The sequence below is a fragment of the Salmo trutta genome, chromosome 36 (genome assembly GCF_901001165.1).
Source record: "Salmo trutta chromosome 36, fSalTru1.1, whole genome shotgun sequence".
Classification (NCBI taxonomy): domain Eukaryota; kingdom Metazoa; phylum Chordata; class Actinopteri; order Salmoniformes; family Salmonidae; genus Salmo; species Salmo trutta.
The window spans coordinates 40,066,828-40,085,548 of record NC_042992.1 but is presented as its reverse complement, the minus strand read 5'-3'; the positions used below and the strand labels follow the sequence as shown (position 1 = coordinate 40,085,548).

The 18,721-nt window shown below is 41.7% G+C and overlaps 1 protein-coding gene across 6 annotated transcripts; it reads left to right on the top strand.

Moving 5' to 3' along the window:
- Positions 1 to 313: 313 nt before the first annotated feature.
- LOC115176088 (26S proteasome non-ATPase regulatory subunit 4) lies at positions 314 to 18,683 on the top strand. Of its 6 annotated transcripts, none has more exons than XM_029735896.1 (10): positions 314 to 418; positions 6,733 to 6,873; positions 7,126 to 7,240; positions 7,388 to 7,474; positions 7,750 to 7,818; positions 16,415 to 16,630; positions 16,791 to 16,887; positions 17,275 to 17,409; positions 17,701 to 17,753; positions 18,052 to 18,683. In XM_029735896.1, exons 1-10 carry the CDS (start codon positions 321 to 323, stop codon positions 18,223 to 18,225), a joined length of 1,185 nt encoding a protein of 394 aa, XP_029591756.1. In that variant the 5' UTR covers positions 314 to 320; the 3' UTR covers positions 18,226 to 18,683. The 6 variants fall into 6 exon arrangements, with proteins under 6 accessions (XP_029591756.1, XP_029591754.1, XP_029591751.1 ...); XM_029735894.1 differs by having other exon boundaries at positions 16,791 to 16,902; XM_029735891.1 differs by having other exon boundaries at positions 16,791 to 16,929.
- Positions 18,684 to 18,721: the final 38 nt, after the last annotated feature.

The window sequence follows — 18,721 nt, the reverse complement described above, 5'->3', positions numbered from 1 at the left end:
GGTTGTTTCGTAACAAAACCGACGTGTGCGCAACTTTGGGGCAAAACAGACTTGGCTTGGATTATTGACAACATGTAAACTATATTTACAGTTGTTGGTTATGTAGCTAGTTCATTTTAGCCATATGAGCATTGACATGAAATCAGTCAAAACAAGACATGGTATCAAGAACAAGAATGAAACTAACTGAAACGAATCACTTACTCACGCATGGCAGTTTCTTGTCATTGTTGGTAGCTATTTGGCCATCCAGAATCAAAACAACTCGCTGACTCATTTTAGCTGCACATTGTCAGCTAAAACATCTATTAGCCAATCACATGTCTCGTTTCTTCTCTCTAGTAGACAGTGACGTCCTTACATTGTCAGAGAGCGACCAGAAAGTTTTCAAAATGGGACTCGAAAGTACTATGGTGTGGTAAGAATAACACACATCTTGTTTGATTTATATCTGTTTCATAAAGGATTTCTTTATACGTTACAATGAAGGGAAGGAAACGCCGACGCAATTGTATACTTCTTGGGGTAAAATTGTTTATGCTAGCTAAACCAGTGAAATAGGGGGATTACTAATACTGACTGGCTGTCCTGGCTGAGTCATTAGCTAGCTAGCTAACGTTATCGGTGTCAGGGAACATCAAGGGGCAAAATTCGTCAACGCTTTTCATTATCATATACGTTACTTGTCACTTTGAACAAATGGATAATAAACCAATGGCACCCGTTTGCCTACTAGCATATAATGTTATAAACTAGCTTTGCCTGCCATTTAGCTAAACGTTAGCTTAGCTTGTATGCTAATCACAAGAGGTTGTCTAACGTTAATTGCTAGCTAGCTGGCTAGACAGACATTAACTGTAGCTAACAGTTTGTCTTCGATTGCAATTTATTCAGCCTAGTTGTTGTTCATGTTTCCGGGTGTATATCAATTGGCTTCTTTACACATGTAATATTCCTGGGTGCTCTAGCTACTTGGCTGGAGTCCCCTAGCCCTGTGAGTATTTATTAATGAGGCCAGCCTTCTAAAGGGGGGCGGGCGTTGCCCATTCCTATCCTACATGTTCCCATGACCAGTTTATTTTTAATGTTTCAACTGTCATCCAAACTATTCTAGTCTCCAGAGTCCAGATAGGCATAAGAATGGCATTTGTTGATTTTTATCTAGCTGTTTACAATATCTTTCATTAGCTAACCTTTTACATTTTGCAGTGTCACTATTCTGAAAGCAGGTGTTTATAGAGCTGTGCAATATGGACAAAAATCCATACCGCTATACATTGCCTGAATTGATGTGATGATGATAAATGGAACGATAAGTCAAAAACATTAATGTGCATTTTAAATTAGCATTTAAAACTTCTTATGGCTGAAATCCCTAACTGGTTCGATATGACAACAGCCAGTGAAAGTGCAGAGCACCAAATTCAAAACAGCAAAAATCTCATAATTAAAATTTCTCAAACATACAAGTATTATACACCATTTTAAAGATAAGATTCTCATTAATCCAACCACAATGTCCGATTTCAAAAAGGCTTTACAGCGAAAGCACACCAAACGATTATGTTAGGTCAGCACCTAGTCACAAAAAAACATACAGCCATTTTCCAGCCAAAGAGAGGAGTCACAAAAAGCAGAAATAAAGAAAATTAATCACTAACCTTTGATCTTCATCAGATGGCACTCATAGGACTTCATGTTACACAATACATGTATGTTTTGTTCTAGAGGTCGACCGATTAATCGAAATGGCCGATTAATTAGGGCCGATTTCAAGTTTTCATAACAATCGGTAATCTATATTTTTGGCTACTGATTTGCCGATTTTTTTTTTTTTTCTTTATTTATTAATTAATTAATTTTTTAAATGTGCACCTTTTATTTAACTAGGCAAGTCAGATTAACCTCTTACATCTAGACGTTCCGCTAGCGGAACACCTGCTCCAATATCCAATGATGGGCGTGGCGCGAAATACAAAGTCCTGGAAAATCCGAAAACTTCAATTTTTCAAACATATGACTATTTTACACCATTTTAAAGACAAGACTCTCCTTTATCTAACCACACTGTCCCATTTCAAAAAGGCTTTACAGCGAAAGCAAAACATTAGATTATGTCAGCAGAGTACCCAGCCAGAAATAATCAGACACCCATTTTTCAAGCTAGCATATAATGTCACAAAAAACAAAACCACAGCTAAATGCAGCACTAACCTTTGATGATATTCATCAGATGACACTCCTAGGACATTATGTTATACAATACATACATGTTTTGTTCAATCAAGTTCATATTTATATCAAAAAACAGCTTTTTACATTAGCATGTGACGTTCAGAACTAGCATTCCCACCGAACACTTCCGGTGAATTTACTAAATTACTCACGATAAACGTTCACAAAAAACATAACAATTATTTTAGAATTATAGATACAGAACTCCTTTATGCAATCGCGGTGTCCGATTTTAAAATAGCTTTTCGGTGAAAGCACATTTTGCAATATTCTGAGTAGATAGCCCGGCCATCATGGCTAGCTATTTTGACACCCACCAAGTTTGGTACTCACCAAACTCAGATTTACTATAAGAAAAATTTGATTACCTTTGCTGTTCTTCGTCAGAATGCACTCCCAGGACTTCTACTTCAATAACAAATGTTGGTTTGGTTCCAAATAATCCATAGTTATATCCAAATAGCGGCGTTTTGTTGTGCGTTCAAGACACTATCCGAAGGGTGACGCGCCAGGCGCGTTTCGTGACAAAAAATTTCAAAGTATTCCATTACCGTACTTCGAAGCATGTCAAACGCTGTTTAAAATAAATTTTTATTCGATTTTTCTCGTAAAAAAGCGATAATATTCCGACCGGGAAACCCTGTTTTCGTTCAAAGACTGAAAATAAAAACATGGAGTCGTCTCGTGCACGCGTGCGCCAGTCTCATTGTTCTCAGATCGACCACTTACCAAATGCGCTACTGTTTTTCAGCCATGGCCTGCAAAGTCATCATTCAACGTTCTGGCGCCTTCTGAGAGCCTATGGGAGCGTTAGAAAATGTCACGTAACAGCAGAGATTCCCTGTTTTGGATAGAGATGATCAAGAAGGCCAAGAAATAGTCAGAGAGGGCGCTTCCTGTTTGGAATCTTCTCAGGTTTTGGCCTGCCAAATGAGTTCTGTTATACTCACAGACACCATTCAAACAGTTTTAGAAACTTGAGTGTTTTCTATCCAAAGCTAATAATTATATGCATATTCTAGTTTCTGGGCAGGAGTAATAATCAGATTAAATCGGGTACGTTTTTTTATCCGGCCGTGAAAATACTGCCCCCTATCCGTAACAAGTTAAGAGCACATTCTTATTTTCAATGACGGCCTAGGAACGGGAGTTAACTGCCTTGTTCAGGGGGGATTCATTTTTGCAACCTTTGGTTACTAGTCCAATGCTCTAACCACCTGCCTTACATTGCACTCCACGAGGAGCCTGCATGGCAGGCTGACTACCTGTTACGCGAGGGCAGCAAGAAGCCAAGGTAAGTTGCTAGCTAGCATTAAACTTATCTTCTAAAAAACTATCAATCTTAAAATAATCACTAGTTAACTACACATGGTTGATGATATTACTAGTTTATCTAAGGTGTCCTGCATTGCATATAATCCATGCGGTGCCTGTTAATTTCTCATTGAATCACAGCCTACTTCGACAAACGGGTGTTGATTTAACAAGCGCATTTGTGAAAAAAGCACTGGCGTTGCACCAATGTACCTAACCATAAACATCAATGCCTTTCTTTAAAATCAATACACAAGTATATATTTTTAAACCTGCATATTTAGTTAATATTGCCTGCTAACATGAAATTGTGTCACATCTCTAGCGTTCATTGCACGCAGAGTCAGGGTATATGCAACAGTTTGGGCCGCCTGGCTCGTTGCGAACTAATTTGCCAGAATTTTACGTAATTATGACATAACATTGAAGATTGTGCAATGTAACAGGAATATTTAGACTTAGGGATGCCACCCGTTAGATAAAATACGGAACGGTTCCGTATTTCACTGAAAGAAAAAACTTTTGTTTTTGAGATGATAGTTTGCGGATTCGACCATATTAATGACCTAAGGCTCGTATTTCTGTGTGTTTATTATATTATAATTAAGTCCATGATTTGATAGAGCAGTCTGACTGAGCAGTGGTAGGCACCAGCAGGCTCGTAAGCATTCATTCAAACAGCACTTTCGTGCGTTTTGCCAGCAGCCCTTCGCTGTGCTTCAAGCATTGCGCTGTTTATGACTTCAAGCCGGGTGGGTATAATTTGTGGAAAGTTGCAACAGGAATCTATTCCAAAAACTTCGTAAATAACAAGGTTGCCAAAAAACAACGCATACAAAGTTGTATAGCGGCAGAATAAGATACCGGTTAGGGAGTAGTCTATTTCATTGCGTTTTTCACTCATCACGTTTATTCCGAAAAATGTCTGTCCTCACTCTGGTTGCCTATGGACAAACATTAAGAATAAGCTGCGTGGTGAGTTGATGCCTATTCGGCAGCTAGTTAGCTAGGTTTGTATGCGTTGCTACTTTGTATGCGTTGTTGGTTGGCAACCTTTTACTTTACGTTTTTTGGAACAGATTCCTGTTGGAACGTTCCACACATTATACCCACCCCTTCAAGCCTATCAACTACCAAGATTAGGCTGGTGTAACCGATGTGAAATGGCTAGCTAGTTAGCGGGGTGCGCGCTAATAGCGTTTCAAACGTCACTTGCTCTGAGACTTGGAGTGGTTGTTCCCCTTGCTCTGCATGGGTAACGCTGCTTCGAGGGTGGCTGTTGTTGATGTGTTCCTGGTTCGAGCCATGGTAGGAGCGAGGAGAGGGACGGAAGCTGTACTGTTACACTGGCAATACTAAAGTGCCTATAAGAACATCCAATAGTCAAAGGTATATGAAATACAAATTGTATAGAGAGAAATAGTCCTATAATTCCTATAATAACTACAACCTAAAACTTCTTACCTGGGAATATTGAAGACTCATGTTAAAAGGAACCAGCAGCTTTCATATGTTCCCATGTTCTGAGCAAGGCACTTAAACGTTAGCTTTCTTACATGGCACATATTGCACTTTTACTTTCTTCTCCAACACTTTGTTTTGCATTATTTAAACCGAATTGAACATGTTTCATTATTTATGAGGCTAAATTGATTTTATTTATGTATTATATGAAGTTAAAATAAGTGTTAATTCAGTATTGTTGTAATTGTCATTATTACAAGTAAATAAATAAAATCGGCCGATTAATCGGTATCGGCTTTTTTGGTCCTCCAGTAATCAGTATCGGCGTTGAAAAATCATAATCGGTCGACCTCTATTTTGTTCGATAAAGTTCATATTTATATCCAAAAATCTGTTTACATTGCGTTATGTTCAGTAATGTTTTGCCTCCAAAACCTCTGGTGACTTTGCAGAGAGCCACATCAATTTACAGAAATACTTATCATAAACTTTGACAAAATATACAAGTGTTATGCACAGAATTAAAGATACACTTCTCCTTAATGCAACCGCTGTGTCAGATTTAAACAAATTCTTATTGGCGAAAGCAAACTTTGCAATAATCTGAGTACAGCGCTCAGATATCAAAACAAGCCATACAGATACCCGCCACTTTGGAGTCAACAGAAGACACAAATAACATTATAAATATTCACTTACCTTTGATGATCTTCATCAAAATGCACTCCCAGGAATCCCAGTTCCACAATAAATGTTTGTTTTGTTTGATAAAGGCCATCCTTTATGTCCAAATCCCTCGTTTTTGTTAGCGCGTTCCGTCGAGTAATCCAAATCCACTGTGCTCGCACAGTAGTTCAGACGAATAGTCAAAAAAGTGATATTACAGTTCGTAGAAACATGTCAAACGATGTATAGAATCAATCTTTAGGATGTTTTTCATAAATCTTCCATAATATTCCAACCGGACGATTCCTTTGTCTTCAGAAAAGAAAAGGAACACAGCTAACTCTCACGGGAGTGCGCGCCACTGAGCTCATGTCATTTTCTCAGTCATCTGACTCCAGGACCTCTTATTCTCTCCCCATTCACAGTAGAAGCATGAAACAATGTTCTAAAGACTGTTGACATCTAGTGGAAGCCTTAGGCAGTGCAAAGTGACCCCACAGACACTGTATACTGGATAGGGAATCACTTGAAAAACTACAAACCTCAGATTTCCACACTTCCTGGTTGGATTTTTTTCTCAGGTTTTTGCCTGCCAAATGAGTTCTGTTATACTCACAGACATCATTCAAACAGTTTTAGAAACTTCAGAGTGTTTTCTATCCAAATCTACTAATAATATGCAAATATTTGACTCTGGGCCCGAGTAGCAGGCAGTTTACTCTGGGCACCTTCTTCATCCAAGCTACTCAATACTGTCACCCATCCATAAGAAGTTTTAAACTGCTACTACCGGTAGTTTGATTGTAGTAGCCATCAATTGGCCCATTAACGATCACCCATATTAGTACACTTGTTTAATTTCAAACTTCACATTTCTCTAGTATAGGCTACTTATCATAATGAACGTCAGCAAAAGGCCTGCGATGAATGATTTGTATGATCGGTGTCGATACTTTTCAGTTTATCGTCCCAGCTCTGCTTAGCAGCATTAACCATTCTGATAATCCTATTGTTCTCCAGTCTGACTCATTTATGTCCCTCTCTCATCTCCAGTGTGGACAATAGTGAGTATATGCGCAATGGAGACTTCCTGCCCACTAGACTACAAGCCCAGCAAGATGCCGTCAACATCGTCTGTCACTCCAAAACTCGGGCAAACCCCGAGAACAATGTCGGCCTAATCTCGATGGCTAAGTAAGCTTGTGTTTTTTTGTGTGTTCAAAATGTGAGTTGTCTGACTGAGAACTAGGAGAACAAACAACTATTCTGAAACTAGTGTTTCATATGAACATGTGAGTCTGAGACAAATTGAACTGTGTGGCCTGTAAAATAAAATGGAGGCCTCTGATATCAAATAGTGGTGTTTAGGTGGAAAACTGATGCCTTGACTGACAGACATTCCCAGTTTTAATGCTGTTTGGTTGGATTTTTTATGTTTGACTGCAGTAACTGTGAGGTCTTGACCACACTGACCCCAGACACTGGCCGCATTCTGTCCAAACTGCACGCTATCCAGCCCAAAGGCAAGATCTGCTTCTGCACTGGCATCCGGGTGGCCCATGTGAGTGTCATTGCCTCTGCAGAAAATTTCTTTGAAAATGTCATATAAGCCAAATAATTATTTTACACTGAGTTACAAATGTTACAATTGAGCAGGCTAGTGTTGTGTGTGTTCATGCATAATGTGTTTTTCTCCGTGTCTATGTAGCTGGCCCTGAAGCACAGACAGGGGAAGAACCACAAGATGAGGATAATTGCCTTTGTGGGCAGCCCTGTGGAAGACAGTGACAAGGATGTGAGTTTGCCACCTACCAGTGTCTTATCTAAACATATATTTCTCTTACTTTGACGATATAGCAACTAGCCTAACAGAGTATTATGTCATTTTTCTCACAATAGTACTATTCTCTGGCACATACAATTTTTGTATAAAATGAATGTACATTATAGCTGGTTCCACAGAAGGTGTGTTTTCAACAATAGACATGCAGCTTGTCACCATGGTTACTGGTCTTTCTCTCCCCCTCTGCTTCCATTGCTTCCGTTCCTCCCAATCTATGGCCCCCACAGCTTGTTAAAATGGCCAAGCGCTTAAAGAAAGAGAAGGTCAATGTGGATATTATTAATTTTGGGGAAGAGGTAAGAATTGTTTCCTTGTGCCAGTATTTTTAATTAGCCCTATTATTTTTTATTTATACAGTTGAAGTCGGAAGTTTACATACACTTAGGTTGGAGTCATTAAAACTAGTTTTTCAACCTCTCCACAAATTTCTTGTTAACAAACTATAGTTTTGGCAAGTCAGTTAGGATATCTACTTTGTGCATGACACAAGTAATTTTTCCAACAATTGTTTACAGACAGATTATTTCACTTATATTGTGTATCACTGTATTACAATTCCGGTGGGTCAGAAGTTTACATATGCTAAGTTGACTGTGCCTTTAAATAGCTTGGAAACTTCCAGAAAATGATGTCATGGATTTAGAAGCTTCTGATAGGCTAATTGACATAATTTGAGTCAATTGGAGGTGTACATGTGGATGTATTTCAAGTCCTACCTTCAAACGCAGTGCCTCTTTGCTTGACATCATGGGAAAATCAAAAGAAATCAGCCAAGACCTCAGAACAAAATTGTAGACCTCCACAAGTCTGGTTCATCCTTGGGAGCAATTTCCAAGCGCCTGAAGGTACCACGTTCATCTGTACAAACAATAGTACACAAGTATAAATGCCATGGGACCACGCAGCCATCATACCGCTCAGGAAGGAGATGCGATGAAGAGATGAACGCACTTTGGTGCGAAAAGTGCAAATCAATCCCAGAACAACAGCAAAGGACCTTGTGAAGATGCTGGAGGAAACACGTACAAAAGTATCTATATCCACAGTAAAACGAGTCCTATGTCGACATAACCTGAAAGGCCGCTCAGCAAGGAAGAAGCCACTGCTCCAAAACTGCCATAAAATAGCCAAACTATGGTTTGCAACTGCACATGGGGACAAAGATCGTACTTTTTGGAGAAATGTCCTCTGGTCTGATGAAACAAAAATATAACTGTTTGGCCATAATGACCATTGTTATGTTTGGAGGAAAAAGGGGGAGGCTTGCAAGCCAAAGAACACCATCCCAACTGTGAAGCACAGGGGTGGGAGCATCATGTTGTGGGGGTGCTTTGCTGCAGGAGGGACTGGTGCACTTCACAAAATAGATGGCATTATTAGGAAGGGAAATTATGTGGATATATTGAAGCACCATCTCAAGACATCAGTCAGGAAGTTAAAGCTTGGTCGCAAATGGGTCTTCCAAATGGATAATGACCCCAAGCATACTTCCAAATTTGTGGCAAAATGGCTTAAGGACAAGTCAAGGTCAAGTCAAGGTATTGGAGTGGCCAATCCTATAGAAAAGTTGTGGGCAGAACTGAAAATGTGTGTGCGAGCAAGGAGGCCTACAAACCTGACTAAGTTACACCAACTCTGTCAGGAGGAATGAGCCAACATTCACCCAACTTATTGTGTGAAGATTGTGGAAGGCTACCCGAAACGTTTGACCCAAGTGAAACAATTTAAAGGCAATGCTACCAAATACTTATTGAGTGTATGTACACTTCTGACCCACTAGGAATGTGATGAAAGAAATAAAAGCTGAAATAAATCATTTTCTCTACTATTATTCTGACATTTCACATTCTTAAAATAAAGTGGTGATCCTAACTGACCTAAGACAGGGCATTTTTACTAGGATTAAAGGTCAGGAATTGTGAAACTGAGTTTAAATGTATTTGATTAAGGTGTTTGTAAACTTCCGACTTCAACTGTACGTACATGCATACATACAGTGAGCACCATAATTCATTGGACAGTGACAATTTTTTTGTTATTTTGGTTCTGTACTCTAGCACTTCGAGTTTGAAAGGATACAATGACAATGAGGGTGAGTGCAGACTGTCAGCTTATCGGATGAACCGTTTAGAAATGATAGCACCTTTTGTACATGGTCCCCCCATTTTAAGGTACTACAAGTATTTGTTGAATTGGCTTTACAGATGTGTGTCGTTAGGCAGGTGTATTCATTTGTGTCGTTAGTGAATGCAGGAGAGCTGTTGATGAATGTATTGATTCTAGACTGCTATTGCCTTTGGAGGTTGTTGGGGTGTGACAACACGAGGAAGACAGCAGTGTCGATGCAAATGAAGCTGGCCGTCATAAGGCTCAGAAATTAAAATCAATCAGGAACATTGCAAAAACCCTGAGCATGCCCATGTCAACAGTTTGGTTCATCATTAACGAGGGGAAAAAAAACGGTGAACTCAATTATGTCAAAAGACCCAGTAGACTGAGGAAGACCACTGTAGTGGATGACCGGAGAATACTCTATGGTGAAGAAAACCCCCCCTGACAACAGCCCAACAGATCAAAAACACTCTCCTGGATGCAGGTGTAGATGTGTCAAAGTCTACCATACGTGGAAGACTACACCAGCAGGACTACAGACGGTACACTACAAGATGCAAACCACTGATAAGTCTGAAGAACAGAAAGGAGAGATTACAGTTTGCTAAAAAGCACCTAAAAGAACCACAAGAGTTCTGGGGAAAAAGTATTGTGGACAGATGAGACAAAGCATATCACCTCATCCATGAAACATGGTGGAGGGGGTGTTATGGCTTGGGCCTGTATGGCTGCCAGTGGAACAGGCTCACTTGTCTTCATCGATGATGACTGCAGACAGAAGTAGAACAATGAATTCTGAAGTCTACAGAAATATTTTATCTGCTCAGATAAAACCAAATGCCTCCAAACTCATTGGACGGCACTTAATCATGCAACAAGACAATGACCCTAAACATACTGCTAGAGCAACGAAGAGGTTTTTGACACGGCCAGTCAAGGATTTTCCACTTTTTGGCCATCAATCACCGGATTTGAATCCAATTGAACATGCATTTTACATGCTGAAGAGGAGACTGAAGGCAATAAGTCCCCAAAAGAAGCAGGAGCTGAAGATGGCTGCAGTACAGGCCTGGCGGAGCATCACCAGGGAAGATACCCAGCGTCTGGTGATGTCGATTCATCGCAGACTTCAAGCAGTCATTGCATGCAAAGGATATGTGACTAAATATTAACAATGATTACTTTATTCTACATTATGTTAAACTGTCCAATGTTTTTTGATGCCCGAAAATGGGGGGGGGGACTATGTACAAAAGCTTTTATAATTTCTAAACGGTTCATCCAATATGTATGAAAATACCCTCAAATTAAAGCTGACAGTCTGCACTTCACCCTCATTGTCAAACTCAAAGTGCTAGAGTACAGAACCAAAATAACCCAAAAATTGTCACTGTCCAATGAATTATGGCACTCACTGTACCTGCATACATACATGCATGCATACACACACCAGTCAAAAGTTTGGACACACCTAGGGTTTTTCTTTATTTTTACTATTTTCTACATTGTAGAATAATAGAGAAGACAGCAAATGAAATATCACGTGGAATCATGTGGTAACCAAATAGTGTTCTATTTTATATTGAGATTCTTCAAAGTATCCACCCTTTGTCTTGATGACAGCTTTGTACACTCTTGGCATTTTCTCAACCAGCTTCATGAGGTAGTCACCTGGAATGCATTTCAATTAACAGGTGTGACTTGTTAAAAGAGCATTTGTGGATTTTATTTCCTTATTGTGTTTGAGCCAATCATTTGTGTTGTGACAAGGTAGGGGTGGTATACGTTTATTGTAGCTGAGGATTTTAGCAAAGAAAATTTGAGGAAAATGCTACCGAAGTTCTATCAACATATTGACTAGTACTCGCGCTGCTAAAACACTCGACCACTGCTACTCCAACTTCCGGGATGCCTATAAGGCCCTCCCTTCGTCAAATCTGGTCACGACTCCATTTTTCTTCTGCCTTCCTATTGGCAGAAACTCAAACAGGAATTACCCGTGCTAAGGACTATTCAATGCTGGTCTGACCAATCGGAATCCACGCTTCAAGATTGTTTTGATCAAGCAGACTGGGATATGTTCTGGGTAGCCTCTGAGAATAACATTGACTAATACACTGTTACGGTGACCTAGTTTATCAGGAAGTGTATAGGAGATGTTGTACCCACGGACTATTAAAACCTACACTAACCAGAAAGTCGCGCAAAACTGAAAGCGCGAACCACCGCGTTTAAAGTGACTGGTAATATGGTGTAGTTATTGTGTAGTTATAACTACACAAAGTGTAGTTATTCCCTCCGTAAGGCAATCAAACAGGCAAAACATCAGTATAAAGACAAACTGGAGTCGCAATTCAACGGCTCAGTCATGAGACGTATGTGACAGGGTCTAAAGACAATCACGGACTACAAAGGGAAAACCAGCCACATCGCGGACACTGTCTTGCATCCGGACAAGCTAAACACCTTCACCCACTTTGAGGATTACACAGTGCCACCGACGCAGCCCTCTACCAAGGACTGTGGGTTCAAATTCTCAGTGGCCGACGTGAGTATGTAATTTAAGCGCGTCAACCCCCGCAAGGCTGCTGGCCCAGACGGCATCCCTAGCCACGTCCTCTGAGCATGCGCAGACCAGCTGGCTGGAGTGTCCACCATTGTTCCTGTACCCAAGAAGGCAAAGGTAACTGAACTAAATTACTATCGCCCCGTAGCACTCACTTCTGTCATCATGAAGTGCTTTGAGAGACTAGTCAAGGATCATATCACCTCTACCTTACCTGACACCCTAGACCCACTTCAATTTGCTTACCTCCCCAAAAGATCTACAGACGATGATATCTCACTGCACACCGCCCTGTCCCATCTGGACAAGAGGAATACCTATGTAAAAATGCTGTTCATTGACTTTAGCTCAGCATTCAACACCATAGTACCTTCCAAGCGTATCATGAAGCTTGAGGGCCCTGGCTCTGAACCCCGCCCTGTGCAACTTCCTGACAGGCCGCCCCCAGGTGGTAAAGGTAGAAAACAACACCTCCGCTTCGCTGATCCTCAACACTGGGGCCCCACAAGGCTGTGTGCTCAGCCCTCTCTTGTACTCCCTGTTCACCCATGACTGCGTGGCCACGCACGCCTCAAACTCAGTCATCAAGTTTGCAGACGACACAACAGTAGTAGGCTTGATTTCCAACAATGACAGGACAGCCTACAGGAAGGAAGTGAGGGCCCTGGGAGTGTGGTGCCAGGAAAATAACCTCTCACTCAATGTCAACAAAACATAGGAGCTGATCATGGACTTCAGGAAAATCAGAGGGAGCACCCCCAAATCCACATTGACGGGACCGCAGTGGATAAGGTGGAAAGCTTCAAGTTCTTCGGCATATCCATCACCGACAAACTAAAATGGTCCACCCACACAGACAGTGTGGTGAAGAAGGCGCAACAGTGCCTCAGGAGGCTGAAGTAATTTGGCTTGGCACCTAAAACCCTCAAACTTTTACAGATGCACAATTGAGAGCATCCTGTCGGGCTGTATCACTTCCTGGTATGGAAACTGTTCCGCCCACAACCGCAGGGCTCTCCAGAGGGTGGTGCAATCTGCACAACGCATCACCCGGGGCAAACTACCTTCCCTCCAGGACACCTACAGCACCCGATGTCACAGGAAGGCCAAAAAGATCATCAAAGACAACCACCACCTGTGCCACTGCTTGTTCACCCCGCTATCATCCAGAAGGCAAAGTCAGTACAGGTGCATCAAAGCTGGGACCGAGAGACTGAAAAACAGCTTCTATCTCAAGGCCATCAGACTGTTAAATAGCCATCACTAGCACATTATACATAGACTTGAAATCACTGGCCACTTTAATAGTAGAACACTAGTCACTTTAATAATGTTCACATATTTTGTATTACTCATCTCATATGTATATACTGTATTCTATTCTGCTGTATCTTAGTCTATGCCGCTCTGACATTGCTTGTCCAAGTATTTATACATTCTTAATTCCTTTGCTTCAGATTTCTGTGTATTGTTAGATATTACTTGTTAGATATTACTGCACTGTTGGAGCTAGAAACACAAGCATTTCACTACATCCGTAGTAACATCTGCTGGACACGTATGTTGCCAATAAAATTTGATTTGATTTGCAGAGGATAAGTTCATTAGAGTTAATAGCCTCAGAAATTGCAGCCCAAATAATAAATGCTTCACAGAGTTCAAGTAACCGACACATCTCAACATCAACTGTTCAGAGGGGACTGCATGAATCATGCCTTCATGGTCGAATTGCTGCAAAGAAACCACTACTAAAGGACACCAAATCAGAAGAAGAGACTTGCTTGGTCCAAGAAACAGGAACAATGGACATTAGACTGATGGAAATCTGTCCTTTTGGTCCAATGAGTACAAATTTGAGATTTTTGGTTCCAACCACCGTCTCATTGTGAGACGCAGAGTAGGTGAACAGATGATCTCTGCGTGTGTGGTTCTCATTGTGAAGCATGGAGGAGGAGGTGTGGGGGTGCTTTTCTGGTGACACTGTCGTTCACTTATTTAGAATTCAAGGCACACTTAACCAGCATGGCTACCACAGCATTCTGCAGCGATACGCCATCCCATTTGGTTATGGTTTGTGTTTAGTGGGACTATCATTTGTTTTTCAACAGGACAATGACCCACACACCTCCAGGCTGTGTAAGGGCTATTTGACCAGTAAGGAGAGTGATGGAGTGATGCATCAGATGACCTGGCCTCCACAATCACCCAACCTCAACCCAATTGAGATGGTTTGGGATGAGTTGGACCGCAGAGTGAAGGGAAAGCAGCCAACAAGTGCTCAACATATGTGGGAACTCCTTCGACTGTTAGAAAAGCATTCCAGGTGAAGCTGGTTGAGAGAATGCCAAGAGTGTGCAAAGCTGTCAAGGCAAAGGATGCTACTCTTGAAGAATATAAAATGTATTTTGATTTGTTTAACACTTTTTTTTGGTTACTACATGATGACTACATGTGTTATTTCATAGTTTCGATATCTCAACTATTATTCTACAATGTAGAAAATAGTCAACATAAAGAAAAACCCTGGAATGAGTAGGTGTGTCCAAACTTTTGACTGGTACTGTTTATATATATACAGAAAGTATTCAGACCCCTTTACTTTTTCCACATTTTGTTAGGTTACAGCCTTATTTTTTCACTCAAACTACACACAATACCCCATAATGATAAAGCAAAAACAGGTTTAGGTGTTTTTGCTCATTTTTTTTACTCAGTACTTTGTTGAAGCACCTTAAGCAACGATTACAGCCTCGAATCTTCTTGGGTGTGACGCTACACGCTTGGCACACCAGATCCTCTCAAGCTCTGTCAGGTTGGATGGGGAGCGTTGCTGCACAGCTATCTTCAGGTCTATCCACAGATGTTTGATCAGGGTCTAGGCTCTTGCTGGGCCACTCAAGGACATTCAGAGATTTGCCCCGAAGCCACTCCTGCATTATCTTGGCTGTGTGCTTAGTGTCGTTGTCCTGTTTGAAGGTGAATCTTTTCCCCATTCTGAGGTCCTGAGCGCTCTGAAGCAGGTTTTCATCAAGGGTTTCTCTGTACTTGCTCTGTTCATCTTTGCCTCGATCCTGACTGGTCTCCCAGTCTCTGCCGCTGAAAAAACATCCCCACAGCACGATGCTGCCACCACAATGTTTCACTGTAGGGATTTTGCCAGGTTTCCTCAGATGTGACACTTGGCATTCAGGCCAAAGAGTTCAATGTTGGTTTCATCAGATCAGAGAATTTTTCTCATGGTCTGAGTGTCCTTTTAGGTTCCTTTTGTGAAACTCCAAGCAGGATGTCGTGCCTTTTTACTGAGGAGTGGCGTCTGTCTGGCCATTCTACCGTGAAGGCCTTATTGGTGGAGGGCTGTAGAGATGGTTATCCTTCTGGAAGGTTCTCCCATCTCCACAGAGGAAGTCTGGAGCTCTGTCAGAATGACCATTGGGTTCTTGGTCACCTCCCTGCCCAAGACCCTTCTCCCCCGATTGCTCAATTTGTCCGGGCGGCCAGCTCTAGGATGAGTCTTGGTGGTTCCAAACTTCTTCCATTTAAGAATGATGGAGGCAACTCTGTTCTTGGGGACCTTCAATGTTGCAGACATTTTTTGATACCCTTCCCCAGATCTGTGCCTTGCCACAATCCTTTTTCGGAGCTCTACGGACAATTCCCTTGACCTCATTGCTTGGTTTTTGTTCTGACATGCAGTCAACCTTGGGACCTTATATAGACAGGTGTGTGCCTTTCCAAATCATGTCCAATCAATTGAATTTACCACAGGTGGACTCCCAAGTTGTGGAAACATCTCAAGGATGATCAATGGAAACAGGATGCACCTGAGCTCAATTTCAAGTCTCCTAGCAAAAGGTCTGAATACTTAGGTAACTAAGGTATGTTTTTTATTTTATTTTAATATTAGCAAAAATGTGTTTTTGCTTTGTCATTATGGGGGGGTGTGGATTGAGAGGGGGGGGCAATTTAATACATTTTAGAATAAGGCAGTAACCTAACAAAATGTGGGAAAGGTCAAGGGATCTGAATACTTTCCGGGGGGGGGGTGTGATTAACACAATTCCTTGGTTTTAACTCCTGCTTGTTTCCATTCCAAGCTAAATACATTTATTTTATACATTTTCATAGATAACACAGTATTAACTCTTGAATGGTTCATTCTCTCTCCCCTTCTCCCATATTCTCTATTGTGTGTCTCTTCCTCCATCGTCCTCCAGGAGTTTAATACGGAGAAGCTGACTGCCTTCATCAACACTCTGAATGGGAAGGAGGGTACGGGTTCCCACCTCGTGACTGTACCCCCAGGGCCTAGCCTGGCTGACGCCCTGCTCTCCTCCCCCATCCTGGCTGGGGAAGGAGGCTCCATAATGGGCCTGGGCGCCAGCGACTTTGAGTTTGGCGTGGACCCCAGCGCCGACCCCGAGCTTGCTCTGGTAAAAATGCAATAGGATTCCTTTTAAAGTGCCATTTTTGCATTTACATTTCGGTCATTTAGCAGATGCTCTTATCCAGAGTGACCTTAATCAGTGAACCAGAGTTACCAGCATACAGTTTTTCTGGCCTTTATCTAACTGTGTGTCCCTCTCTACTCAGGCTCTGCGTGTGTCCATGGAGGAGCAGAGACAAAGGCAGGAGGAGGAGGCTCGCCAGGTGGTCGTTGCTTCTGTAGCCGATGTCACCACAGCAGACAGTAAAGAAAGGGAGGGTAGGGATAGATATGTGTGCATATGTAGTGAGTAAGTTTTTTTTTAAACATTTTTTTAAATGTTTTAGTCATTTAGCAGACACTTATCTAGAGCGACTTACAGTAGTGAATGCATACATTTTCATACATTTCATTTCATGCATTTTTTTTTTTTTTTTTTGTACTGGCCCCCCGTGGGAATCAAACCCACAACCCTGGCATTGCACACACCACGCTGGCGTTGCAAACACCATGCTCTACCAACTGAGCCACAGTGTATCGCTTTTGTCTGCTGTATTATTTATGCATAACCATTCTAATTTCTTACGCATGTTAGGTATAAAGGAAAATATAGATGTTTGTACTGTAATTGTTTAATTGACTCGCTCTCAGAATCCGAGGAGGCCCTGCTAAAGATGTCGGTGTCTCAGCCAGAGACGGGTGGTGCTGCAGTGCTGCCTGACTTCAGCAATATGACAGAGGAGGAGCAGGTTGCATACGCCATGCGGATGTCTCTGGCCGGAGAGGGTGCGTTATAATAACCATCCACACTCATGCTTTCAGAATAGCACCCACACACACACACACACACACACACACACACTTTGCGGTGTGGATGATTAAAAATGGACCCTAGGTAGGTTTTTTTTAACGTTTTAAAGCTTGGTACTTACCAATGATCTGGACTGTAACACCGCAAACCAAAACAAAGGGACAGATGCGGCCACTTGACATTTCCAGATACATAGTTTCCATATGATATACATTTTATTTGATTTTGACTCCCTCCATTTCCTACCAACCCGTCCCTGTGATTAGAGTATGGAGATGCTATGGACACAGGTGCCCTCATCGACACTGAAACTGCCAAGGTAGGTAACTCGCATGATCAATGAAATCAGAAACCTTATAGTTTGTTTTTCAATACAGTCGTGTGATGTCGGTCCGCAAAAATTTCCCAGTTGCAGTTTATGAAACACGCCCTTTCTCGATTTAGTCACTGATGTTTTGTCTCATTCATGTGTAAGTTCTCCATCTCCCTTCCAATCAGAATCACCTCTATTTGCAAGTACATGTACCAGGAATTTGACCTGCTGAAATGGTGCTGACAACAAACAGAATATATAATCAGTGCCCTTATTAATGATGTGCCTTGTGGTCCTTCCTCAGGAGGAGGATGACTATGATGTGATGCAGGACCCAGAGTTCCTCCAAAGCGTCCTGCAGAACCTGCCAGGTGTCGACCCTAACAATGAGGCCATCCGAAACGCCATGGGCTCCCTGGCCTCCCAGACAGGCCCACCCAAGCCTAACCGCAAGAAAGACGAGGATAAGAAGAAATGAGGCATGGGGACAGACAAATTGACGACACACATGGGTTGTGTCAGAAATGGCACCCTTTTCCCTAAATAGTGCACTACATTTGACATGTCTCTGGTAGGGTAGTTGACACCGACAGAATTATGCAAGGCTACAGACAGGAAGACAGTTGGATGGACACTAATGCATGATATGACGGACAGTCAACAACATTCAGAAGAAACCCACAGGCACACACAAACAGACCAGACAATAAGACCAAACCGGAATGCCACCAGGATTGTCATATCGGCATACAATCTAAAAATGGAATATCCATCTTTTCTGGTTTCTCACTGATTTACCCCCATCTTAACTGACTGACTCGCAGACTGACTGGCATTATACGTTATATTTAATGACAGGTCACCAAGCTTGTAAACTAAACAATATCCTCCTTTTATTTTTGTTATTTTTCTATTGCAATAAATAAGATGGATGAAGCTTGGTGGTATGTATATCTGTCTGATTGATTGCTTGC

What these genes read in the sequence shown, in the direction of transcription:
- LOC115176088 (XM_029735890.1), top strand. Translation starts at nt 321, where the DNA reads ATGTCTCGTTTCTTCTCTCTAGTAGACAGTGACGTCCTTACATTGTCA. An exon ending in TAGATATGTGTGCATATGTA is followed by an intron (nt 16,930 to 17,274) that starts GTGAGTAAGTTT and finishes ACTCGCTCTCAG; the next exon opens with AATCCGAGGAGGCCCTGCTA. An exon ending in GATGTCTCTGGCCGGAGAGG is followed by an intron (nt 17,410 to 17,700) that starts GTGCGTTATAAT and finishes CCCTGTGATTAG; the next exon opens with AGTATGGAGATGCTATGGAC.